Genomic DNA, 27,500 nt, shown 5'->3' with positions numbered 1-27,500 from the left:
ATCTATGTCATAAAAACTATTGTATTTATATTCAGGGCTTTCCAATGTAAATTTAAAAAAGTTTTAACATTAATTTCAATGCAAAATGAGTGAGTTATCCTCGTGAACCATGATCTGTGAGAGTTAAAAATTAGATTTTTTGGGGTTCTGACACTTTTGGATAATTGAATATGCTCCAGGTCAAATTGACCCAGGAACATTATTGCTGCTCCAGAGAAACGATCATAACAGGAGGGTTAAAACACAGTCTACAAACTATTAACCTGAATGTTTCCTTCTTAAACATGTGTTATAAATTATTCCCGCCCTAAAAGCAAATAAAAAATGCTTTTTTTTTCACCAATACTGGATCCAGTTTTTGTCATTCAAACCAAGTTTAGACTTCAGTGTCACTTCTCAGTTGTGTTATATTACAAAGAAAAGAATAAGACACTGTTGTCCAGAGGGGAGATCATTAATTTCCCATCACCCAATCCCCCTGTCTCATCAAAGTCACAAACTGGCTGTGAAGATGAAAACGTGAACACCTGTTGGACCCTGAAAACCTCTCCTCATATCGCCCCAAGTTCTCCAAATATGAACAGTTAGAATATGAAGACACCTCCATATCACACTGCTCTCCTTTAACCCGTCTTACTGCATGAATGGATTCAAACCTCAGTGAGCCTGATGACACAGAGGTCCGGCTCTGTGAGATCAGATAAGGATAGAGGGAGGCCGAACCACTTGTTCTGTAGCTAACGCTGAAGTGCTAAAACAGGAGAGACGCAGGACCGAGTTCATCCTTGGGATTGACTGAAGGTTAGTGAGAGAGCTGAGGGATAGAGGGAGGAGAGGACTGTGAGGTACTTACGCTAGCCGGGTACAGCAGGTCTCCCCCTCCACGTCTCCGCCAGGGGCGTTGTCTGTGTTGACTGATTCGTTCTCACTGGCGGGCATGCTCACTGAGAAAAGACAGGAGAAAAGAAAAACAGGAAGGGAGGAAAAAGGAGAGAAGGAAAGTTCAGATAGCAGGCATTGGAAACTGATTTAATATCCTTCAACTGTTTTTTACTTTCTTTTATTTTGTACGCACATTTAAAAGCTACAATGCACTTTGTCTTCTGTAGAGAGCACTGAGGAGCTACACTTAATACCAGCTCAAACACATTAAGTGATCAACTTTGAATTGTATATATTTGCACAGTTTGCCTAAGCTAATTAAACACTAAGTTTTCTTATTAACAATATTTACTCAGTAGGTGATCGGGGACAAAACCTCTGCAACAGCTTTTAGAGAGGATTTCAGGATTCCGGATATCTAAGCTGAGGGATTGCTGAACTGTGGGTTCATTAAATCTTTACAAAACCCCTTTGTGGTTCAAGAAATAGAACATTGTGTAGAATTTGGTCTTCTTGCAAACGTTTACGGGGATGTTGGAGCTTAATTGTAACCTAAATCAAGCTGTGAGAGCTTTGGTAGTTTCATGTTTATGCAAACGTCTGAAAATCAACTGCAAATGTTTTTTTCAGCAGATGTATGAACAGGTGAAAAGCTCACTCAGTCCAATCTTTCTTTGTATGTAAAGCCACAAGGAGACTGCAAATGTGTCACTTTGTCTTTATTCAAAGACAAATGTAATGATGCGTAAAGGTGGGAGGATGAATGCCAGGAAGATGGAAGATGGAGGCTGCTGTAAAGGAAGGACAGAAATAGGACTTGGCAGTAAATGATGGAAAAGTGTTTGAAAAATAAACTGAAACAATAGAGGAGATGGGCTGAGGCTGTGGAGTGATGGAAATATCAGGGAGGTATGGATGGAGGGAGAGAGAGAGGAAAAAGGGGATGAGTGTAGGATGGTTGGTTGAGAGACAGATATGAAGTGATACATTGCTTTTTATTGCTTCTGTCAGTCTTTGGCTGCCTGCGGGAATGAGCTGCACTACCCTCACTGTCACCTCAAACACTTATTGTAGCACCCTGTGTAACAGAGTCGCAGACTGCTGATGAATCCTAATGCCTCTTGTGATAAAGTAATACATCCACTGTTAAATAAGTTAAACTACTCTTGCAGAAGGGATCCTAGCATGAAACAGAGGAACATGATCAAACTTCAAGTTAAAAGGACATTTTCAAGCATATTTTCAGAGGTGAAGGCAGAACTTCTGAATGATTGTAATACTGCAGAAAATATCATGCAACTGCTTTGTATTAAATCAGTGTCATTAATACAATTTATGTAGACTGTGGGTTGAAATTCCTATCAAAGCGCTATGCTTAACCCTGTCTGCATACCCAGGGGTGTGTCCAGAGGGGATGTCCTGGGGTGGCATGCCCCAACCCCCTACCCCCCTTGAAACCTTGAATTGGTGCCACCCCAAATCCTAAACTAAAACTATTTTGGCTGTTTTGCTGGAGGCTGCTGTTGCCTTTCTTTGAAGTATAACTTTGGACATACATCTCCTTTTTGAGTCCTTAATTCCTTAAAGCTGGGGTTGGTAGTCAGATTTAGATACACTTTTTGTTATTCTGGTTAAAATGATCTTTATGTTCCGATGGCAATCAATATATAATGTGTTCTTAAAAAAGAGTGAAAAAAAGCTGCTATCTACAGCCGGAGTAAACCTGGGAAAACACCAACCAATCACCGTTTTTGGGGTCCAAAATTTTAAACCAATCAAATCCTGTCCTGCCGTTCTGCCCGCCTCCTGCATGTACATTTCCCCAGCGTGCACTCCTAGTCCCCGTCCCCTGCCTCTGCTTCCCCCAACTCTACTGACTGCCCCTCTCGCTCGACCTCGGGCCTGTCCCCTCTGACCCGATGAGGTGCTTTGCTCAGGACTGTAGTCCAGATCAGAGTCTAAAAGCTCTCACCATGGGGGCTCTGACAAGCAGAAGAATTAATGACATTTAGTAAGTCCTACAGAAAATGTATATGTATTGTAGCGTCCGTCTTGACGCTGTAGGGATGACGAGCCGATTTGTGAAGAGATAGAAAAGATAGATATAATATTCTTCTGGTGGTGTACATCATGTCATCTTAGTTGGGCCACCACTGTCATAAAAGTCTGGACACTTCCCCGTGTATGCCATTAAGGATTGTTAACACAGTTTGAAGGACATCTAACAGACCAAGCCAATTTTCAGTACGAGTTACACCAATTGTTGTTAGCATGAAGCTTATTTGAGTCATATGACCTTAGAATAAACAGAAGCAAATGATGTAGTGCAAACACAAGAAAGCAAGCAATGCAAAGTGTCTTTAAGCATGCAGCCAGTCATTCTAAGCTAAAGGGAGCTGAAGTCATCAAGCCATTCTTCATTCCAAGTCCCGATAGTAAACACGAAAACTAAGGGGGGAAACAAAGTGCTTTTGTGTTGAAAATGACTACGGCTGCTGAATTTCTTTTTTGAGGGACAGTTTAGCTCCCGGAGTAGATTTGCAAAGCCTTTCAGCAATGGATTTAATATAAATTAGTGAGTAAGAATTGCAGCATTCAAAGGTTTGAAAAAAGCTGTTTTTATGTTGTGTTTTTCATCATGAGCTGCCTTGTAAGCACTTAGCTAACACAATACATCAAAGTAAGCAGCAGTGAGTGAGCAGTGTACTTTGCCACATGGTTGATGATGGATGAATTGTGTGTTGTAGAGATCAGGCTGCCCTCTCTCTGAACATTAAAGCCCCGGCTGTGAACGCGCTTTGTGTTCCCTCACCCCGACACGTGCCACCTGCTGCTATGCTACTTGGTTAAAAGCACTCGGGGCCCTGCGGTCTCTCCCGAGGCTGAGGCCTTTCAAATATAAAAACCAGCCTTCTCCTCAATGGAGCTCTGAACTAGTTTAATACCTATTGTTAGAGTAAACCCCAAAGACCTCAGACACAGAGAGACAGGGTGGTGAAGGAGGTGAAGAAGGAAAAGGAAAAGGGAGCATGGGAGGGAGAGAGATGGAAGGAGGGAGGAAGGGATGAGAAAGAAAGGGAAGAGTCACACTTTTCAACAGTAAAGAAGATGGATTCATTCATTCTTACTTAGATTGGTGTGTCTGAATGTGTGAGAGGACTCAAGGAACTGCACTTAAAATAGGCAAACTCTGCCATGGTGCATTTAACTGATTTAATGAAATGGCACACTACAATGCTAAACCTACAGAACCGTGTGTGTGTGTGTGTGTGTGTGTGTGTGTGTGTGTGTGTGTGTGTGTGTGTGTGTGTGTGTGTGTGTGTGTGTGTCAACATACAGAATAGCAAATCCCAAACTAACCATAAGGAGTGAGTTCACAGCTCAAATCCTGATCTGTAAAGTTGACAAACTATGTTTTCATGCAGTCTTCATTTATTCAAATTTTGCAACATTTTGAATTTTACCCCTTTTTTTCTCACGAGGCACTTTTCCCGCTCTTTTTGAGGTGATCAAAAATAACCGTTCTTTGATGTAAGGTGTTTCATTTATACTCACTGTCATGGGAAGCGCCTGGTGAAAATAACAAAAAGGCTAAAATTCAATATTAAAGGCTAGTTTTCTACATTTTGCTATCAGAGCTAGCGTGGCTAGCAGCAACAGGGCTTGGGGAATTCAGGGAAAGGAATCTAAAACAAGGAGAGGACTGTGGCATCACAAATATTTCAAATATTTTCAATCCTCATGTACCATCGTCCTCTTGTTTTTATTTCTCAATCAGGCAGATGCAACATTTTTCCTTTCCTACAGAACCTAAAAGGGGAAAGGGAAAAAAAAAGTGGCTGCGTCTCAACACAAAAATGGTCTTCCCTGTCCTTTATGATTGGTCTCTTGATTTTGATTATGCTTAATTAAAGTGGAGGGTCATGGAACAGCGGTAAAGGTTTTAGTGCAATGTAGACAGGTAATATTGCCAACAGCGGGGATCGTTACGGTGGCAAACTTCCAGGTCTCCACTGTGAGAGGAACATGAATATATATAGCCTTAAGATACTATTATTATTCAATGGAGGTTGCTCAAAAGGCTTAAGGTAGACATTGAAAATAAACTATTTTACTGTCTTGAGAGGCAGCCACTTGCCCCCCTTTTGCTTTGAAGCTCCAGAGGGGGGGGGGAAACAAATGCTCACTTCAATGCAGGGGGAGAGGAAAGGAAAAGAGAGAAAAAGAGAGGAGAGAAGGAGAAAGGAGAGGAGGGGAGAAGGAGCAGTCCACTTGCATGTCTATAATAGTGTTTCCAGTAAATTTTTAACTACTGTTGGACCATGCAGACAGACGCACACGCCTTACGAAGGAAAGCCGCATTTTTCTTCACGGCTCCACGCAGAGACTGAAAACGCTGGCTCTTACCTGGGGATAGAGAGCACGGCTCAGCAAGACAAACACGCATACACACACCAAATGGATACACACACATGGGCACTCACAGTCAGCAGAGATGCACACAATCTGTAATTTGAAACACAAATGGACACATGTATTGTTCAGGCTTTGAAGCCTTACAATATGGAACCTGGTGATGACATTCCCTCTCTGCTGTCACACCTCATTTCCTACCTTCAGCTTTAACAAGAATTTAAGATGCATTAGGAGCAAAATAGCATTACTGTCTGTCCTCCTGCTGTCGCCGTTTAATCTCTTTTCCATGCCACTGTGGGAGCTTCTAATTCTTTGTGCGAAAAAAACACATTGCAGAACAGAAAAGATAGACAGAAAAAGGGAGAAAGATGGAATAAAAGGAAGAACTTCCTGGAATCATATTCAAGAGAGCGGATATCAGCATTCAGAGGCAGGATGTTGTTTTCACAGAGCAATACACACCAAAATACTTCCACCTTATTCTCTTTCCTCTTAGCCACAACAACGGCGATTGTTTTCTGCCAACTCCAGCAGTGCTTCTCACTCTTATTTACATTACTGTGTCTGTATATTCATCAGCATGCTACTCCACACAGAGGTTGTTCTATTGTTGAATTCAGCTCGGTTGAATTTGATTGATCGTCCAAGCATTCTTTTGCCACAGTGCAAAAAACTTCACACTAAGATATGGAGCATAAAAATCAAGCTAACATCTAATGCACAAGTCTTCATTCAAATACACAGACAAAGAGTTACACACAGACAGCCATACAGGAGACAATCATAAAGCTATCAATCTGAATTAACGGATTCAATTAACTGGGTTGTGAGATGATAGGGGTTCAACAGAAAAAACATCCTTTTGAAATTGAGTCCTCATTCAGCATGACAGACAGCTAGCAGAGACAGCGCATCAGAAAACAGAGCACTCTCAACCATTATAAAGAACAGCTGAAAGCTGATACTTATCTACTAACCCACAAAGTACTGAATTTATTGCAGAAAATAAAAAGCAGAGAGGCAGCATTTACAACTCCAAACACAAAGACATCTCTGTGACAAGCGCTATGAAATGGACAGTAGGATGGTTACAGCAGCTGAAATAAGTAATACTGACTGAAGACTTTAATCTGATCGATCCAACAGTCAGAAGCTGAAGCTCAGTATCCCTGTCATGGTTCTCCCATAGACTGTTCAAAACCTGGATTTAATCTCAGTGATGCCTCACATTGGTTTCTGAAGAAGCATCATGAAGCACAAAGATGGCAGTAGATGGTATATGATGACCTCAGCTGACCTCCTGCCAATCTAGAAACCAGCAAAGAGGCAGAGCTGAGGTGATAGCCTTACCAATTGGAAGACCGACACAACACGCACGCCTGCCATTCAAATCAGCCACATGTCCTAGTTATGACTTAATATGCATTATTCTTAGCCTTAACATAATTAAAGCTGATGAGTAATAACACTTCAACCTCGTACTTACTTACAAATAAGGAAATTAATGACTGAACGTTTAGCAGGCTGTAAAAATGCACATTCTGATTTGGGCTCTGATGGGGTTTCCTTCCTTCTCCTTGCTTTTGGAGCTGGCCTGAAGTGGATACCAAGTGGCAACCTCCAGTCTCAAATGATGAAGCCAATGCGGAAGTGTTATAAACCGTAATTCATCGAGAATCTGCTTGAGGTTGGCTGCAGAAACACCGGAAACCACATAGACCCCAATTTAGAAAAGACGATCTTTGCAGCATTAATAAACATGTTTACAGCCTGGTTCAAAAAACAGCTTGGCTACAGTAGCTAATCTCTCTATCGGCACACAATGTACGGGGGTGAATTTTTTACTAACTATCAAGATCACGAGTTTTTGCCCAAATAAGGACATGACTGACTTGACTCCCGGATGGGAACACATAGCTGTTGGCTAAGAGGCTCAAACTCCGCCCATTTACATCACACTCTGCCTGGTTGAGTTCCGGATTTCCAATACGGCTGCCGCCGTCGATTGGCTTCAAAACAGCGTTTAGGAACACAAGTGACGTCAGGGATACTACGTCCATATTTAATACAGTCTATGATGGACACTCAGGAAACTACAGCTTTATACCTCACCTTTCAACATCAGTGGTTGCCGCTAGGCTTCTCCTAAAGCTACATCTTCTAGATCTCCCTCCATCGCCCGACGGTGTTCTCCAAATATAGAGCAAGAAACCTCATGCTCTCAAGAAAGCATCTCAATCACAAGCCATTCAGATCTTATATCTTATTCATGGAGATGTACCGCAATAATTCAAACTAAAGGGATCAAGGTATGAATCTTTAATGTAAACACATACATGTTTACAACCAAATACACAGACTGTAGGAACACATGTTACAAACACACCTGACACAGAGCCACAACAATGGTTTCCCTACACTGTCCCGAGAGGCAGAATAACTGATACAGCTCAATGGTCGTCTCATCCAGGTGAGCTGTACCACACACAGGGGTGGCAGGATGCCAAAACAAGACGACAGCATGCTAGAACAAGATGGCAGAGGGCGAGAGCATGCAGAACACACACACTTACACACACCAGCACAAACAGAGTGTGCTCCTGGCACAGAGAAAACACATAATGAGTAGAAGAAACACACACTGCTTATAAATAAACAACAATGAACACATTTCATGCACATGATATATCATCGTATTTCAGAGTGTGTGTGTGCATGTGTGTGTTTTAGAGGCTGTTGATAAATGCACACTCACTCGTGCTGATGCTAAAAACAGTGAGAATCAATACAGTAAATGACGTCTACTATTCTCTGTCTCTGAGAACAGCCACACACACTCACACTATAAATATCTATCTTCATGTGAACACACTGTTCACATCGTACATCAATATCATGTCCCTGTAGCTCTTCATGTAAAGATGTGATGATAGATAGACACAGAGAAGGTGTGTGGGTGTGTGTGTGTGTGTGTGTGTGTGTGTGTGTGGCCTCTCTGTGAGTGTGTGGTCAATAGCATGACTTGTTCATGATGTTAAATCCTATCTGTTTTCTTTCCTGCCTGTCTTACACTCACAGGACACACACATTCAGGCGCACACACTCACATACATAAAGTCCATCCGTCTGTAGTATCTTTTCCCTTTCATCTCCCCTACTCTCTAAGTCTTCCTATCTCTTCCCAGGACATTCAAATGTGTGTGTGTGCATGTGTGTGTGATCCAGTCTATGTAAAGTGTCCTGGGCAGCAGGGACAAACTGCCCTCATTCATCTTCCCTGAGGAGGATCCGTCCATCGAGGAGAGAAGGAGGCAGAGCAGTGAGAGAGTAAGTGACTTCACTCTCTGTCTTCACAAACAGGGATGATTGATCTCTCTATTTGAAATTTTAACCATATGGATAAATCCTTTTAACGGATCATTTACATCTAATGGCCTACGTTATCACATGGTGTAAAAGCAATGAGCTACATCTTGTACATAACAGTAAATAACTGTCTGAATATTTCACTGGCTACTCCTGGCTGATTTGTCTTATATGAGTGAAAAATAGGATTATGTTACAAGCAGAGTTTCCAGGATCAAGACGTGACACATCCTCTCTTTTTTTCACCTAAAACTTCAGTATTTTAGACATTGTACTTGATATCAGTGATGCAGAATATGTAATAAACGTGAGATCGTAATATTGTGATTTGACATTTAACACAAACTGGCCACCCACTGTATTTGTTTGTTTGTATGCCAATATCTGAGAAATAGCTGATGTGTTTTGCCACACTGATTGGCCCAGGGGATCAAAACGCTAACAGGTAGAAATAAGACGAGGTTACGGATTAGCCACAGGGGTGTTGTGCCTTCTTTTTATGTAAATTGGTTTATTGCTCATTTGACCGTGTGAATTTCCTGAGATTCGCTGAAAGATTAGATAACCATTTTTTCCCTCTCTCCCTTCTTCCCTTGGCAGTCATTAGTGTTCCTCTGAACGAGCCAAAGTGCTTTGTGGAAGATGAGCAAGCTGTATGCAGAATGCATGCTCTGCCTCGGCATATTTAGTCTGCATCATTCATTCATTTATCTTTAACGTGAGAAAGCAGAGCTCCGAGCCTTTACAAAATAGTTCACAGTACAGATGGTACATACTGAACAGTTGAAGCACAGAAATAGAACTGAAACAGTTTTCATCAAATCCCTGTCTCTCATTCTCTCACCACGCCTCGCTTTAGTTCTATTCATCCTCTCTGAGATCAAACCTCCAGGTCAAAGGAGGCCGGTGCTCTACTCTCCCTCCCCAGGAATTGTGGCTCAGTCCGGGGGAGGCTTGTTTTATGTGCGGCTAGCCTCTCTCTGGAGGTGTTTTGACAGGAGACAGGGTGTTAATTTGTGTGTGTTAATTTCTGTCAGAGCTCAAGTGCACACACATTCCTTAGGGTTTACACCACTAATGTGTGTTTTAGCTGTGTGTTTGTGTGTGTGTGTTTGTGTATGATTGTGTACCTAGAGGCTATTAGCTGCAGTCTGACACATTCAACTAATATCCAAACAGGTTTCAGATCTCAGGAGAGTTCTCAGGCAAAGCAGGGGGGTGATATCAACATCGTCTCAGTCTGTCAGACAATCTGTCAGTAAGTCAGACGCTCATTCAGACTTTGAAGCACAGTCATGATGTAGATACTGCTGTTTGACCTAACACTAGATCTGACACAAACATACGCACTCCCACGCACACGGTTACAGCCTTCTTGGCCCACTGAGTTAAGATGCTATTCAGTTATAGACACACCTGGTAGAGCAAAGCCCCCTTAATCTGAGGCTCGGTCCTAACCGCACAGGCCTGGGTTTCACATCTGCTGCATGTTGTGTCCTCTCTCACCTGCTGTCACTTTGTGTCTCTCATAAATTTACCTTTCTACTACATATGCAAATAATGCCTTTCAAAATAGCCACAAAAAACAAAAACAAAAAAGATAGTGACACTATGATTCCAACAGTTCTCACACACAGTCCAACAAACAAAAGGAAAAAAAGGGAAAGTTTACTTTTATAACTACCTTGCAGAATCACATATACAGCATCCTCACTGTCAGCCTCAAAGCAAATCATCACTCCATGTATAAACAGACACACACGTTTGTACTCACGGTTTCTGGGTTTGTCATCGTCCATGCCTTCCTCTTCGTTCTCAGGGTCGATGTCTTCAGCCTGAGTGATCCAGTCTAAATAGCCCTGTATTCACACACACATGCATTTATTGATCCCAACATATGGTTTTGACACTTTGAAATGATGTACGGGTGTATTATAGAAACAGCTGCATTATCTTACTATGAAATCTAAAAATATTCTTCCTTTTTTTTCTGCCATCTTTAAAGCATTTAGACACTTTAAAGTGCCTTTGCTCATTTTGGCTGCCTGACACTGACGGTATTTTACATAAGAGATCTAAATTCTTATGTAACTCTTTGAATATGGTGGCCTTGCTTTAATTAATTAACTAAAACAAGAAACTCTAAGATGTTTTAGAACCAGATGGGGGGACTGAGGACTTTAAAAACTTAAGCCTGACAGTAACACACAGTGAATGTTGGTGACAGGTAAAGGCTGCTACATCTCTCAGATGGGGCCCTCCATTAACCATGCACACTAACAGAACAGCTTACCTTGAGGTCCTCCTCCAGCTGCTGTTTTTCTCTGAGTTTCTGGAAGTCACCACGTGCCTTTGCTTTCTCTCTCTCCTTGGAAAACTCTCTGTGAAGTCAGGGGAGGAAGATGGAGGTATAGGGGATAGAAAGTTGGGGGATAGAGAGGGAAAGAAATCTGAAAATCTAGACTGAAATGTCACAGAAACAACAAACATGTCCAATACATCAGAGCAGTATGCAGTTCTTCAGAACAGGAAGGAGGAAAACCTGCTGAAGAGAGAGAGAGAAAAAAATCAAGGAAAGAGGAAATATCTGCCAAGAAAAAAGGTGTTAGTATGCAAATACAAATGACAGAACATCCAAACAGAAACACTGGAGCTAGATTCACATCACAAACAATCCAATTCATTAAAAAGCAGCCAGACAGAAAGATACAGTTCAACTCAGTCCTGTTTCTATGTTGGTAAACATGATTACACTGCCATCAAACCTGATGTCTGGTTGGTGGAAATGTGAATTGTAACACCCTGACTGACTGAAGAGATGATGACTAATTACGTTTATCTGTTTGGTTTGTACTCAGTCCCAAAGTGTGAATCAGTATACGCTAACATTTTGTTTCATACAACTGTTCTGTTACTGTCCCAGTGGAACAGGCCCCCAGCTGGTCTCTGTGTACTCCCTACAGAGTGTTCTGGGTCCACCCATGGGTCTCTTCTACAGTTGCAACCCCAGAGGGAGGAGCACAGAGGGCACCCCTCACCAGCTGTGCCACCTCAGCTTACCTCTGTCAAATTAGAGGAGAAGCTGCTCCACACCGAGGTCGACCTGCATCACTGAGCTCCTCACCTTTTGTGTGCAATCTCGTTGTTTAGGTCATCGCCCAGAGGCTTGTGCCAGAGGTCAAAATGAAAATATAGTGACAGTAATTTCATTCCTCTCATATCTTTTAGGACATCAATTGCAGTGATGGTAACTGTGGATTTTTTTTATTATTTTTTTTTTACAGTGAAATAAACCTAAGAAATCCTTTTCGAGGGAGAGTAATGTTTGATGTTTTGTGACACTGTTATGCATAGCAAATGTAGGCAAGTTTCAAATAAGTAGCTAATCATATTTTTGAATAACCCCTCAGTCTTCAGGCTGCTCTTACTGCCAGCTTTCAGACTGTTTTTGCTACCTCGGATATTTTATGACATTATAAAGTCACTGAACTCCTAATATTGTCATATATATTCAGAGCACAGGTACAGAGTACCCAGAATAAAGACTGCACACATTCCCTGGGTTCCTGGGAGTTGTCCAATCAGAAGAAAGAGGGCTTTTAGGGAGGGGGGGAGGGGGCTTTAGATGCCTGAAATGACCTGTGTCAACAAGAGGCTGAATGGAGGGCACTCTGCGACACCAGGGAGAGATAAATAAAGCGTTCCTTCAATTGTAAATCAACCAAAGCTACTACAGAGGCTTTGCAGAGTGAACATAAACAATTTGAAATGAGTATAATATGCAGTATGTCTACTGCTCCTCCATCCACTTATTTTGATGTATTTATTCATTATTAATACAGCTTGACACAAGCTTATTAAGAAAACTTGAGATCTTGAGGTTGAACTGAACAAAGAAGGACAAAAACATGTAAAACAAACTGACTGTTTGGAGAGGGTGTAATATTGAAATATGATGATGAAATTTGGTGAAATAACTTCAAGATGTCAGGATGACAGAAATAATTAAGGTACATTTGATTAAATGCTGCACTTGGGGGAGGTCAAAGTCAGGTTAGAGTCACAGGTGGGAATAATCCATTTGTTTGTATGAGAGCTGAAAGGAGCGAGGAGCTTTGGGCACAGCTGCAGTTTAAAAGGTGTGAAAATATAAATTTGAAGGTCCATTGCCGAAAAAAAACACTGTTATGCTCTCTCTGTTGAGGTTAAAATGATTGAGAATGTGTGTACAGTTAGCATATGTTCCTTATAGTTATCAATGTTGTACCTTTTGATAAAAAAAAATGTAATATAAAGTTCTAAAATGTGTGTTTTATTACAAAACTCAGTGAGCAGTTTCATCTGAATATGAGTGATTTTGATTCGTCTTGTGTGTTATATTCAGATTGACTGTTTTCTAGAGGGCAAGACCAGGTGAGTCTATAAACTGGATTAGAATGACAGGTGTGTGTAAGGAATGATCACACTCACAAACACACACTCACAACAACACACACAAAGGACGGATCAATGAGCATTAGAACAAACTGCTATTGTCTCGCTTGTCAGCTCATTAGAAGGAGACCCAATCCTATTGATCTGTGTTTGTGCGTGTGCCAATGTGTGTATCAGACATATGTGTGTGACTGCAGTGTGATTGCACACTCTTATTTTCCCTTCCTCATCCTAAATCATCCATGAGTTGTCTTTTCCTCACTTCTTTACTTCAGCGCTCACTCCTCCCTTTCTGTTTCCGTGACACACCAAATCCAAACAGTCACACCTGATGTTTTTGTCACTACGTCCATCGCCCTCAGTCTTCTGATCAGCCATTACTTATAACGCCAATCAAAGTCCTGCACACACTCCGTGAAGGAAGCAGTTGGTAAAAGGTCAGGCTGTGGAGTGTGTTGACAGCATCATTAGTCAGAAGTCAGACAAAGTGTCAGACAGTCAAACCCCCCCAAAGCTGTTTGAACCAGATAGACCTCTTTTCTTTTTCACACAATGCTGCGGCTGTCACATCACTGTGGGTATTAAGAGCAGGATTCTGGTCAGTCAGTCAGGGGTAAAACACTTCACACCTCTTAACCTGTTCCACAAGGAGCATGCAAGGAAGGTCTTGTTCAAGAAGGTCCTAAATACTTCCAGCAACAGCACCTCTAAGCATGAGGACCAGGTTAAGTTAGTGTTTTACAAAAAGCTGAATCCAACTTTAAGGTACCAAGTATGTGTAACTATCTTTACCGTTTGTTTACTGTCATCTGCAATGATAATAAGCTCTGTCCACTGGGAGACTGGATTGATTCAACAAGCTTTATTCACTTTATTTACAGTGAGTATGAACATATTTGCACCATCCCAGCAGTGCAGTTTATGGAAGTAATAGTTCTCTTCTATAGGAGAAACACTAGAACGTTAAAGAGAGAGAGACTCTTTGATATTGCTGCACAGAGAGGTAATATCCAAAAGGTCTGAAAGGCACAGCATACCCATCTGCTCTGCTCAAGTGTCGTAGAGACAGATGCTGGTATACAAATATTCACTACGGTGAAAAAAGTCCACATGCCTCTCATTTAGCTCTTTGGTAGATCTACAACTACATGTGTTACTTTAATTTAACCACTTAAGACTCAATCATCATCAAAAACATTCAAATGTGACCGTACACATTACTGTACATGCGTGTTATGGTGCACGCTACCTAGATCACCATCTTATTTAGCCAAGCAGGAAACAGAAGTCAAGATTACCCCTCAGAACAAACAGAAAAGTACAACAGCATGAAGGCATGAAGGAGAGAAAGTTGAGTTAGTCTAAGGTGACCTTTAACCTCTCCCTTACCCGCTCAATACCCCCAGAACCAAGTTAAGCACAAAGAAGGATCCGATGATGATCAAGGTGACAAAATAGACCCAGGGCCACCTGTACCCTACTGCATCATTCACCTATAGGTGGACACACGGAGGCACAGAGGAGAAGGTGGTAGAAGGGGGGACAGAATGAACAAAAAGAACAGAGAGGACATCAAAATGGAGGGAGGGAAATGAAGGAAAGTGATGAGACAATAAACACAAAGGAGGAACGTGAGGAGGAAGGTGAGGGAGGGGGAAAGAAGTAGATCCTTAGTGTAAGTTCCCAACAGGTGGAACCTTTTGAATCTGCAGGATCCCTGCTCAGGTTACGGTGCATATATAGTACTTGTCAGAGACACTTTGGGTGAATTGGGTGATTTGGGTGACAAAGCATTGAACGGTCATGAAAAAACATGAAAATGAGGGAAGACTTTGAAGACACAAACGCTCCTCTTAGAGCTTTCTGAGTGAAGATGCTCAACACATTTTACTCCTGTGACAAAGGAAGGTTGTTTGTTCAACAGTTAAAGAAACAGTTCATGTTAGGCTGCAAAGAGAAGAGTCATAGTGAGACTGTGCAGCAAGACTCCCATAGATCAGACGTTGTTATCGTGCACATGACAAATTAATCCCTGTGAGTATCTATGGATTCTTTGGATAGTTAGTTTTCCTATTTTATAATGTAAATAGATGTAATAAATGATGTTTTAAAGGTCATTGTTTATTAATGACGTAACAATCATTTTATGTTTTTAAGTTGTGTTTTTACCGATGCATATCCAGCACATGTTCCCTCAGACGCCACTCTGTCCTAAAATAACCTCCTTTCATCGCTGTCTTTTCCCGGTTGTGTGCAAGATTTTTTTTCAGTGTTCAACCTCCACGGCTGACCTGAGGGGTGAATTATTAATACCCCAGTGTGTCCCTACAGGCCGGGTGGTGCTTGTACCAAAGCAGCGTGACTTAGCAGAGAGGGGTAAAGCTGCACCAAACTGGCCCACTGGAGCTGCATTTATCGAACCGAAACGTACACACATACATCGTGTGCCTCTATGAAAGCAGATGTGTGCTTATGTGCACACAGGACTGATGTCTTAGTGTTTGTGTGTTCAAGTCTCTTATGTATGTATTCAAAGCTGTGGTGGCCAATAGAGGAGATTAAAGCCATGTGGGAGGTTTGTGTGTCTGTTTCTGTGTTTGTGTGTTTGTGTGTGTCCACCTGTCGATCAGTCATGTTGTGACAGGATGTGGCCCCTTCAGGTCAACTGACATGAACATCAGGTTAGACAGAGGGTGCGTCGCTGCTTCTCTGCTGTGTTTTTAATTGTATATCTGACTCTGTGTGTGTGTGTGTGTGTGTGTGTGTGTGTGTGTGTGTGTGTGTGTGTGTGTGTGTGTGTGTGTTTCTTTCAGGATTGATTGAGTGGAACAGAAAGCAGAGAGAGGAGATTTTGCTCAGTTCAGTGATCGTCAGCTTGTCGTTCCTCGACTCCAGAAAGAGGACTGTGAACTTTCGGGACATCTAGCTGTACTTTTACTGTTGAAGTGCTCACTGGAGACGTCTATTTCCCCCTCCCCTTATTTGTGTTGAATTATTTACTATGTAAAAACTATGACCATCTGTCCCAAGATGCCTTTTTGAACTGCTTTTTTCAATGTAGCTCTATCTGAAGTTTTCACAGAGATAATTCAACCAGTCTTCAGTTGGTCACTGGATCCCTATGAGTGAACCTAAAGTTGCACTTTTCACATCTGGTCCAGGGAGTCTTGCTGTATGGCCATTTATCACAACAGAACATCACTGTACAACACTGTACAGTACAGTCACATCACAAACACCACACACACACATACACACACACTGACTATTGTACACGCATGACAACAGCACAACCTCTTACCCGCTCAACACACCCAGAACGAGATTGAGAACGAAAAAGGAGCCGAAGATGACGAGAGAGACAAAATAGACCCACGGCAGCTCATAACCCATAGCATCCTGCATCTGAGAGAGACAAGAGACAGAGGAGAGGAGGAGGAGGAGGAGGTGGGAGAGAGAGAGAGAGAGAGAGAGAGAGAGAGAGAGAGAGAGAGAGAGAGAGAGAGAGAGAGAGAGAGAGAGAGAGTTGGAGGGGTGGAGAGAGGAAAGATAAGAGAAAGTAGAGTGAAGAAGAGTTTAGAAATTTGACAGAGTGAAGAATTGAATGGGAGGGGGAAACAGAGGTGAAGGACAAAAACACAGTGTTACAAAGTGAAGGAAAGAGAAACCAGAACAGAGCAGTGCATGTTAAACAGAGCTGCAGACAAGCAAGAGAGGCAGAGTGAGTGACTGTGTGTGTGAAGCCTTTTGTCTGCCTGGTGGGGAGCAGGTGATTGACGTGCTACAATTAAAAGCACACTAAATGACACTTTACTCATTGACAAACGTAAGCTCTTAATTAAACAGTATGTTAATGCAGCCACACAGTCCATGAAGAAATCTTTACTGGAGGTTGATGGGCTTTTGTGGGAAACACACTTGGATGATCTGACTCTATAAACAAATGATATTCTGTTAGGCAGAATTACAAATTAACGACAGTGCACTTCAGGATGTTCAGGTGTTGTTTGAGCACATTAGAGTCCAGGATTTTATAAAACCAGAAATGTCACAATATTAGCTGACGTGCAGGTTCAAATACTGAGCTTTAAAAGAAAACTTTATGGATAAAAATTAACTGCAAATTTAAATACTCCTACTTCTTTCAATGAATGAGCTGTCACTTTAACTCGGAGACCACTGGACATTATAGATACTTAAAAGGGAGATAATGGGGAAGAGGAGAAAAAGATGTACGATACCATTAATTTATAATCACAAAAAATATGAGGCTTGGTGTTTTTCTAAATGGTGATTTGTATTTGTACGTTCTAAAAAGTATTTCCTATTAATTATAAAGACAGTTGGGTAAACTAGCACTTAAAGTATTTGCAGACAGTACAACTTTTTGGTTGGGAGCAGGAGGTTGCAGCAGACAGGAAAGTTGCAGGAGGGGTGTAGAGCTTGTAAGCTATTGCAGCCAGACACAAACAACTCTCTCTCTTTCTCTCTCTTGCAAGCACACACGCATGCACGCACACATTCACGTGCGCACACACACAAACACACACGCACACACACTAGGGCTGTACGATAAATCGGTTTAATCGAGTAATTTGCTTTTTTGGTTTCAGGCGATTTAAAAAAAAAGAAAATCTAGATTATCTCTGTAACCTACTCCGCTGTATATATATGAATATTTAAGGAATAAAGAATGTTGAAACTGAAGATAAACCTCTGCTTACATGTCATGCAGTTTACTTTATTTGGATATATCTTTGGGGATATAGGAGGTACTTTTTATTTATCTGCAAAAATGTGAAGTTTGATGAAAGATATATTTGCACTACATCTATCCCAATGGGAGAATTGATCTTTTTCCAGCGATAGCATAAAGAATTTAGTTTTCAAGGAGGTTAGTTCTAGAAAAGACACTTTTTTTCTTCCAGAGGAGGTACTTTAATTTTTACTTTTTTGAAGTAGTTTTGGTTCATGGTGCTTAATGTCACAGTCAAAGAAATGATTATTTTCCTGAGATGAAAATTCAGTCTCTTTAAGTTGTACTACTTTTATTACTATTTTCAGGAGAAAAAATCAAAATCGATCAAAATCGTGTGTGAGATTTTATTCCTAGGCCATATCGCCCAGCCTACACACACACACACACACACACACACACACACACACACACACACACACACACACACACACACACACACACACACACACACACACACACACACACACACACACACACACTTATAAATACCCTTGTATTAAGAAGTGTAGTTTAACCTCTCTTTCTCATTTAGTCTTTAGTAACGATTGCTACTGGCATCACAAACTGAGGCTACCTGATGTTATTTTATTGTCTTGTATCACAGCACATTTGAAAATTTAGTTGAAAAGTGAAGTTTTAAAATCCATAAAAAGGTTACATGTCTGCACTATATGAGTGCCTGCAGTGGGAGACAGACAGCTTTGTGCAGGCATAAAGGGGACCTTTCTGAAACTACCCCTTTCATCTGCAGCCATGCTGAGTGGCAGCTGAATGTATACCATTAGCCTCATAGTGGCAAAGTTACACTTGTCGGTATCACCGTGGAAACAGTGAGCAAGTGTGTCATGACTTTGAATGCCTTACTACAGGTTATCTGCAAATGAACAGAATTGTAATCTGTGTGTGATGCCATGCTGCTCCTGAAGATGTTTGGATCAAATCCATTCTACAGAAGGTAAGTGTGAGAGTTTGATTGAACCATCCTGAACGTTGATTAACATCACAGACTGATCTATTGATCTGTTTAACTGGACTGGGCTGCAGCGTGCTTATGGCTATCAAGTGAGGGAGGGGAAGTCACTGACTGTTCATATTTCTCTGTGTGTGCGTGTGTGTGCGTGTGTAAATGTGCTCACTTGACACTTGCATCAGAATTCCACGCACGTTCAAAATGAATCGGCACCTTCAATTACACAGTGTATTGTCTGCATCGATTTGGCCTCAGATATGAGCTAACACATACACCCTCAGTCTCTCAGTCTCTCTCTCTCTCCCTGTATCACAATCACAGTGTGCACACCTGCCTAATTGCCCTGTATACTTACCTCAAAAAGCCCCCCCACCACACACACACACACACACACACACACACACACACACACACACACACACACACACACACACACACACACACACACACACACAAAGACACTGTTGTGGTGTCCGGCTCACCCAGTACAGTACGTCTGTCCAGCCCTCCATGGTTATACACTGGAACACGGTCAACATTGCGAAGGCAAAGTTATCAAAGTTGGTGATGCCGTCGTTTGGGCCTTCCCAGCCCATTTTGCATTCTGTTCCGTTGTGGTTACAGTGTCGTCCGTAAGCGCTGTCAGGTGCACACGGTGCCGGCTTTTCCTCTGCGATGGTGTCTAGGACTGAAGAGAAAGCAGTGAGAAATAGGAGGTACTTGGGTTTCCTTCAGACAGAAACACAACCCACTCGTAGTTTCAGTTGTATCCTCATTTCTCACCAACAGAGCAACATTGGGGTCTAATAATCATTTTGCAACACTGTAAATCAATGTAACTAATATAATTTTATATATTCAACTCTGTTCTGACAAAATTTAACTTTTTGTAATGTTTACAAGACTCAGTTTTTCTTGCTATGTCTAGGAGGAAGGTACGAGGTGCAAATCAGTGATTTGAAGTTCCTGCTGCTTATGATTTGCAAATGGGAACAACACCCTGCACCACATTTAGTGGATTCATCTAAAAATGAAGGAGAAATAGAAAGTGAACAGATACAACCTACTACATATTTGTGATGTAAAACTTGGTATTAGCTTAAGCGTTCTCTGGTTGCTTACAACAGAAACAGACAACATTTAAGCTATATGATGGTTTCACTCTCATTGTTATGTTCGTTAAGAGTCATGGCTGACTGCTATCACCATGTTGTTGTGTACATATGTATGTGTTTGGCTATCCAAAACTTAGAAGGCCGCTAACTGCAAGTTACAATGAACTAAAATCAATCAAAATGAATATATCATAAATTGAAAAATATAGCCTTAAAGGTGACATATCACGCTTTTTTCATCAATATATATTGGTCTAAGAGGTCCCCAAAACATGTCTTTAAAGTTTATGCTCAAAAAAACACTTTGAAATCAGATTTTGGCATGCCTGAAAAGTCCTTTTCTTCAGCAGTCCTCAGAACAGGCTGTTTTCCCTCTGACCACGCCCCCTCAGGAAGTGGATGTGCCTCGGCTCTCCAGCACGTTGATCTAATGTTTACATGTTGGCTGAATATACACGGCTGCTTCAACCCTCTGAATCTGATCCTGACGGAGAGGCGCCTGTAGCAGGACCTTTCTGAAGGATTGGTCACAGATTTAGTGTTTCTTGTTGTTTTATTTATCGGTATGTAGACGTGTGTCTTGGTACACAGCTACGAACATGTAGCTATGTGGCTATGCTAACTAGCGCTAGCACTTATCCATGATAAATAAAAATCATCCACTAGATCTTCAAATCTGCAGACGTGGGGAGTAAAACCGACCTCTGCCAGAAAGGCAGCAGGATCTTTTATGAAGGATTGGTCACAGATTTAGTGTTTCTTGTTGTTTTATTTGTCAGTATGTAGATGTGTGTCTTGGTACACAGCTACAGCTACAGCTACAGCTACAGCTACAGCTATGAACATGTAGCTATGTGGCTATGCTAACTAGCGCTAGCACTTATCCATGATAAATAAAAATCATCCACTAGATCTTCAAATCTGCAGACGTGGGGAGTAAAACCAACCTTTGTGTTTATTAAGACAGCCTACAACTAGCATGCCTCCCTCCTAAGCTCCTTGTTAGCACACATTGGTGCAGGTAATGAAAAACGGGGGAGGGATTCAGTATTATTTTATACAGTCTATGGGCTGAACAAGCTCCGAGCTCTGACTCCGTGACAGACCGGATATTGTTGTTACGTAACAAAAACACGGAAGTCTGAAACGGCTCGTTTCACACACATTTACAGAAAGGTGTAGAAATCAAAACAGGGGCAGAATGGATTTTTTTCATTCTCGGGGGGTTTGTAGACATTCCAGGGACACATATTACAGGTAAAAAAACATTAAAAAGTCAATTTTGCATGATATGTCACCTTTAAAGCAGGTTTAAATGCTAATATTTAACCAAAACCAAACACAGCAGCCATAAAAAATCAATGTAAAAAAGTACCATACTAATTATATAAAACAAGCTCTGGAGAGTGATGTATAGGATAACAGAGAGTATCCCAACAGCACTTATCCACTGCAAGCTAATGCCTCTCATGGGAGCTATAACATCACCATAACAACACTCAAGTTCATTTGTACCTAAGGGCCTTCTCAGAAAAATGTTCCAGTCATTTATGGCGGCTGCTGTTTCCATTATTGCCCAAATCATTCATACTCAGAAACCTTAATGACGGTTTAAATAATTAATCTTTTAAACTGTTTAAGGTACTGTAGGCGCTCCATTTTCTCCTCACTTTATTGGCTGATGTGTGGAGTCTGACTGTCGTGAAACATTTATACAGATACTAGTCGGACTCTTGTGAAGAATGATGGCTGTGGGGTGACAATAAGGTTTGTTTTTTATAGTCATTTGAAAAGGTTGGAGTGGAGGTAGAGTACCCAGCAGTGTGTGAATATATGCTTAGTGAAGCATGCTCTAACACTCAGTTGGAAACATACTTCTATATCTATCTGAGCATTGAAGTAAAAAACTGTAGGTATATGGGTGTGATCATGCATGTCTGTATGTGCATTTGTGCATCAGCGCACAATAATCAACATATTCTCTGTCTATAGCTGTCACTCTCTCTGTATATGGTTGAATGTATGAGTGTGTGCATGCATATGTGTGTGTGTGTGTGTGTGTGTGTGTGTGTGTGTGTGTGTGTGTGTGTGTGTGTGTGTGTGTGTGTGTACCTATATGCCTGTGAAAACAGGTCTTGTGCATCTTGCCCATGAAGAGCTCCAGGCCGATGATGGCGTAGATGATGATGACGAAGAGGACCAGCAGGGCGATGTGGAGCAGAGGAACCATGGCTTTGATTATGGAGTTCAGCACCACCTGTAAACCTGTAGCACACACACACACACACACACACACACACACACACACACACACACACACACACACACACACACACACACACACACACACACACACACACACACACACACACACAGAGAGAGTTGAGTCCCCGTTACTTAAGACTCTACTTAAGATGCATCTTCCTAGTCCAAATGCAGTCAAAGCACAAGTCTGAGCCATCAGTGCTTGGGTCAAAAGTCCTGACTCGGGCCAGACTCAAGTGTGAGTTCTGAACTGGAATACTAAAACACTGCTTCAGCTTCAACATTGTTCCTAGAAGTTATCACAGACCACTTAGAAACGACACACTTAGAGAGAATGTTTCTTCTGTTTCTTGAAAAAAAAATTCTGATATCTGTTGACATGGTGGTTTCAGAGAAGTACTGCTCTCAGTGGATAGATGATTCCGGTTCATTTACTGGATGCTTTGATGGGCAAAAGGCTCATAATAATAATAATTGCATGCTAATAACTCACAATAACCGGGAAAGAGACATCCTATTACTGAAGCTCATGAACAGACTGTAACTGTGTTGGCCATTTTTATGTTTCTTGCTTGAATGGGAATTTGTTACTGATTCAATTGGCCAAAAACATTCTCAAATGTTCTTTTAAATTTACTTCAGTAAGTATACAAGCAACACATATCATCCAGAGCAAGTGATGAATACATCTTAAATGTTATTGTTGTGTATTGTTGCTGTTGTGCTGCAGTTAATCATATTTTATACAAGTGCAAAACACTGTAGGCTGCATTAATGACTGACACATATCTGTGTTATGTGGTACCATCCTGTTTTTTTGCCTGTGCATGCATGCACACACACACACACACACACACACACACACACACACACACACACACACACACACACACACACACACACACACACACACACACACACACACACACAGGTGCACACTCTCACACAGCATTCATACAAACGAACTGATCCCTTCCTGTCTTCTGGCCTGTTGGATTATTGATTTCTGTAGTCACTTACAGACGGGCTGACAGACAACTCATCTACTGCTTGCACTGTTTGAGTGTCTGACAACAGGACAAGAGGACTCTATCTGTCAGCATGTGTGTGTGTGTGTGTGTGTGTGTGTGTGTGTGTGTGTGTGTGCATGCGTGCTAGCAATATCAGCTCCAATCTGTGGTTCATTTTCCCCCCACCTCGCCCAATCACCATTCCCACCTGATCCTCAGGGCATCATTTCCTGTCTTTCTTTTCTGCTCTATCTTTCTTTCATCTCTCTCTCTCTTCCTCTGTTCCTCAGCTCTAGGTACTTACTGGGTACTCCAGAGACCAGTCTGAGGGGTCTGAGTACTCTGAATGCTCTCAGAGCTTTGACATCGAAGCCTGCCGCCTTCCCTCCAATAGGAGCGCCTCCGTCCCCCTTGGTGGCCTGCTCCAAGATCGCACTGAATAACCTGCAAGGTGGAGAGAAATTATTTCAACAACCATCATCAGACTGGCATCCCTTTTCCACGTGTACAAGATAACTGCAGAGAGAGGAATATGAAGGAGGGATACAGATTTAAGAGAGGAAAATAAAGGAGGGACACAGATTTACAGGGATACAGGAGATTTTTCAAAATATACAGCTATTGTTATTATGGCCATATCTGAACCATCTGCATTCTGCATCATCTATATCATAATGTATACAGTGTAAAAAACAAGAAGGAAAAAAAAAGAATGATGAAGACACCTTCACTGTTTCCCACCTACATTTGTTTCTTGGAAGAAATGTTAGAGTAGAAAATAAAACGGCTTAATTGGTTTGCTCTCCGGCCCAACAATAGAAAGTGTTTCATCTGTTCCCTCTGCCTTTCACAGATAAGGAAATGTGAGACACTTGCCTTTAACGACTTGACAGTCAGCACAACAGAACACTGTGTATGTGTGTGGTGAGGGGAGGAGTATACAAATGTCTTTATAAAGTAGAGTGCTCGTAACACAGTGAGACTGAACAAAGCACACATTTAATGCTGTGTTTTCTGCTGTGATATATAAGGTAACTAGAGGAAGTACAGTACATAATATGAATCACCACTATCTTTAATAGCACACAGCTATAATTGCTTATAGAGGGGTGATGTGATTTCACATGGTTTCCTTTTGTAATTATTAGCCAGGCTTCAGACCGAAGGTGTTTTAGTCATAGACTGTATAAAATATGGACGTAGTATCCGTGACGTCACCCATCTGTTCCTGAGAGCTGTTTTGAAGCAAATCGACGGCAGCAGCCATATTGGAAATGCGGAACTCAACTAGGCAGAGTGTGACGTAGTGTGAGCCTCTTAGCCAATGGCTGTGTGTTCCCGACCGGGAGTCACGTCAGTCATGTCCTTATTTGGGCAAAATTCGTAATCTTAATATCTTCTTAACCGTCACGTTAGAAAAAAAATCACCCCCCGTACAGTGTGTGCCATTAGAGAGATTAGCTTTGTAGGTCCAAGCCGTTTTTTGAACCAGGCTGTAAACATGTTTATTAATGCTGCAAAGATCGCCTTTTTCCCATTCATGTCTATGTGGTTTCCGGTGTTTCTGCAGCCAGCCTCAAGCGGATTTTCGATGTATTGCAGTTTATAGCACTTCCACATTGGCTTCATAGTTTGAGACCGGAGTTTGCCGCTTGGTTTCAGTCCATTTATACCTGATTAAACCCTCCAATTGATCTGAGGAAGAGGAAGGAAAGTGGTTTGTGAGCATGGTCAGTATTTCTGATAGGCCAACTTCAGCTTTCATGCATGTTTGAAATTTGGTTGTGGATGGTATCGTCAGTAGAAGTTTGAGCCAGAAGAGCTAGTGATGGGAAGTTCGGCTCTTTTCAGAGAGTCGGCTCTTTTGACTCGGCTCCCAAAGAAGAGACGGCTCTTTCGACTCCTGAATGGCTCTTAATTTAGGATCTTTTTTAGCCGTATATTTTACCTTAACTTTGCTTAAAACTAATGGTTTGTCTGTTGAAAACCCTTTTACGTACAGTATTTTTATGAGAAGCCTTATAATTGCCTAATTTTGTGCATTTATTCTGTTACAAAACCATTCTTACTTTTGTTTAGTATTTTAATCAAATTTTTTTATTGCACAAATTAACAAAAAACTGCAAACATATCCACATAACAGAACCAGAACCAAACTCAAGCAAACAGAACCAGAACCAAACTCAAGAAAACATTATTAATGTCCTCTCTCTTGATGCAAGCCGGCTCTTCTGATTCACTATAAAGCATTGACTCTCAGAGCTGCAGCTTTTGATCATGGCACATCACTAAGAAGAGCCATGTCAGGTTCTTCATGTTTGGAAGAAACAGTAAACATCCTAGCTCTGAGGCTAATGCTAGCATACTGCTGTTGGTAGATTTAGTGAGAGCTTGAATCTCATCCCAGGTTCCGTTTAAAATAAAACAACCCATTTTGACCGAGTCACCCCCACATGGCTCACTGAGACTGGTAAGGCCTTTTTTTTTTCACAGCAAAGCCGCACTACGCATTAGTCTTCTTCTGGTAGACACAATAGTTCTAAAAATATCCTTCAATGAATGATGCACTGGTGTTTTTTGTTTTTTTTAAATTTAGCCTGCATGATGAAATCCAGTTTTAAAATTGGTGAGGATTAGGATTAAAACTCACATAGCCTGAGCCCAGCCTTAGCATCTATGACATTATTTAAAGACATCATAAGGTTGCCACTGGCCCAAAAGCTTAGATTCCCCCACACCATATAACCAATATTACGTGGACTCTTGTGCCATATGCATTTGTGAAACTCTAGTCTGGGGCTGTTGTATCATTCAAATATCATGTGCTCTAGTTCAGTTTCCAGGAAATCTATGCGTCTGCATAGAATAACATTAGGAAATGTTTCTTGCAAAAAGGTTTGGATGATGATTCATGAGATTCTTGGAATATTTTTTTTCTTACTAAGCTCGACAAAATAAATCATGCAGGCCTGACCTTTCTCTCCACTCCTCAAAGCTGTTCAACATCTGCATCCTGTAACTTTATACTTGGTGCAAAAAAAAAAGAAAGTCCAATTTGACAAACTTGGTTAACAAATTTGGCATAACAGCATGAGTTGAAATGCCAAGTACAGAGCAGGATTTATCATTGAGCGTCAGTATTTTACTAATAGTTCTGCAGCAGAATGGAAGCTCATCTCTGCTCTAAGATCTGGAGAACCTTTTAGATAGTGGAGGCAGCCAGTGCTGTAGTCAAGTCACCAAACCTTGAGTCCAAGTCGAGTCCCTAGTCTTCAGTGTTGGAGTCCGAGTCGAGTCCAAGTCACCAGAGACAAATCCGAGTCGAGTTAAAGTTGAGTCCTCATTGGTAATATTATTCATTACAAGGAGGGCACCTCTTCAATCATAACTATTGACTGTTAGACTGGCTGTGTGGGGTTTAGTTGTTGTTGTTTGTATTAAGGGCAATGTTATGTGCGTTATTATTGTTTGATTTTAGTACTCATTTTGATAGTTTGATAGCTTTGCACCTAGATGGGCAGGTAAGGGGCGGACACAGGGAGAGGTGAATGTTTTTATACCAGAAGACGTTTGAGCACGAGGACACTACAGATTGCTATGTGAGAAACCTTTTTAGATTAATAAGATATCAGAGAAACAACCGTTTCTCCTGGACATTTAAAATGTGTTTGATCCTGTACGATCCACTCTCCACATGCGCCGGGGCCGGTTTGGTATTCAGTTTTGATTTTAGTCAATTGACGAGGTCTAACTGCCACTGCAAAGAGATTCTAACGAAATCCTGCCGGTATGTCTGGAGATTACAGCGCGGCACTGCGCTGTTGATGAGGGGACGCGCTCAGCGATTCTGCTGCACTGGGATCACTGCTGGTGCTCAATAAACTCAGCCCAAACACATCAATCTGAATTTTAACTAACCAAACAACTTAGGCCCAATGGTTTAGTTATTTTAGTCGCTTATATTACCGTTATACTAACACAGTAAAGTGATGAACGGTCTCAAGAAACTTTAGCATCTCTCTCACTTTTCGGTTCATCCTGTACAGATGTCTGTTAAAGTTTGAGCTGGTCTCTTTCCTTTCCTTGATGGGTCTCTTAAATATCCAACATGTCGCTCTGCTCTCGCTGCATTTACTGGGAAATCTTTGAAAGAAAATTGCTCGGCTGGTAGCCTCTTTTTAATCCTGGCAGATGTCACGTGAACGTGCATGCAGGCGAACGCTCGTGTCAGCCCTCGCTCTGAACGGAATACATTTTATGAAACATACAAAATCAAACATGAA

At 41.5% G+C, this 27,500-nt stretch overlaps 1 protein-coding gene across 1 annotated transcript in view; it reads right to left on the bottom strand.

Moving 5' to 3' along the window:
• cacna1c (calcium channel, voltage-dependent, L type, alpha 1C subunit) overlaps positions 1 to 27,500 on the bottom strand; it is a 254,713-nt gene that overhangs the window by 63,887 nt on the left and 163,326 nt on the right. The window contains exons 5-11 of the mRNA XM_034673428.1: positions 23,522 to 23,661; positions 22,055 to 22,207; positions 19,310 to 19,515; positions 14,488 to 14,591; positions 10,958 to 11,045; positions 10,439 to 10,523; positions 854 to 944 (exon numbers count right to left, since the gene is read on the bottom strand). Coding sequence (XP_034529319.1) covers positions 854 to 944; positions 10,439 to 10,523; positions 10,958 to 11,045; positions 14,488 to 14,591; positions 19,310 to 19,515; positions 22,055 to 22,207; positions 23,522 to 23,661 — 867 coding nt within the window. The remainder of the gene's footprint in view (positions 1 to 853; positions 945 to 10,438; positions 10,524 to 10,957; positions 11,046 to 14,487; positions 14,592 to 19,309; positions 19,516 to 22,054; positions 22,208 to 23,521; positions 23,662 to 27,500) is intronic.

This window comes from Notolabrus celidotus, chromosome 21 (assembly GCF_009762535.1).
Source record: "Notolabrus celidotus isolate fNotCel1 chromosome 21, fNotCel1.pri, whole genome shotgun sequence".
NCBI classification, from domain to species: domain Eukaryota; kingdom Metazoa; phylum Chordata; class Actinopteri; order Labriformes; family Labridae; genus Notolabrus; species Notolabrus celidotus.
The sequence above is the reverse complement of the archived record's forward strand: the minus strand, read 5'-3'. Positions and strand labels throughout refer to the sequence as shown.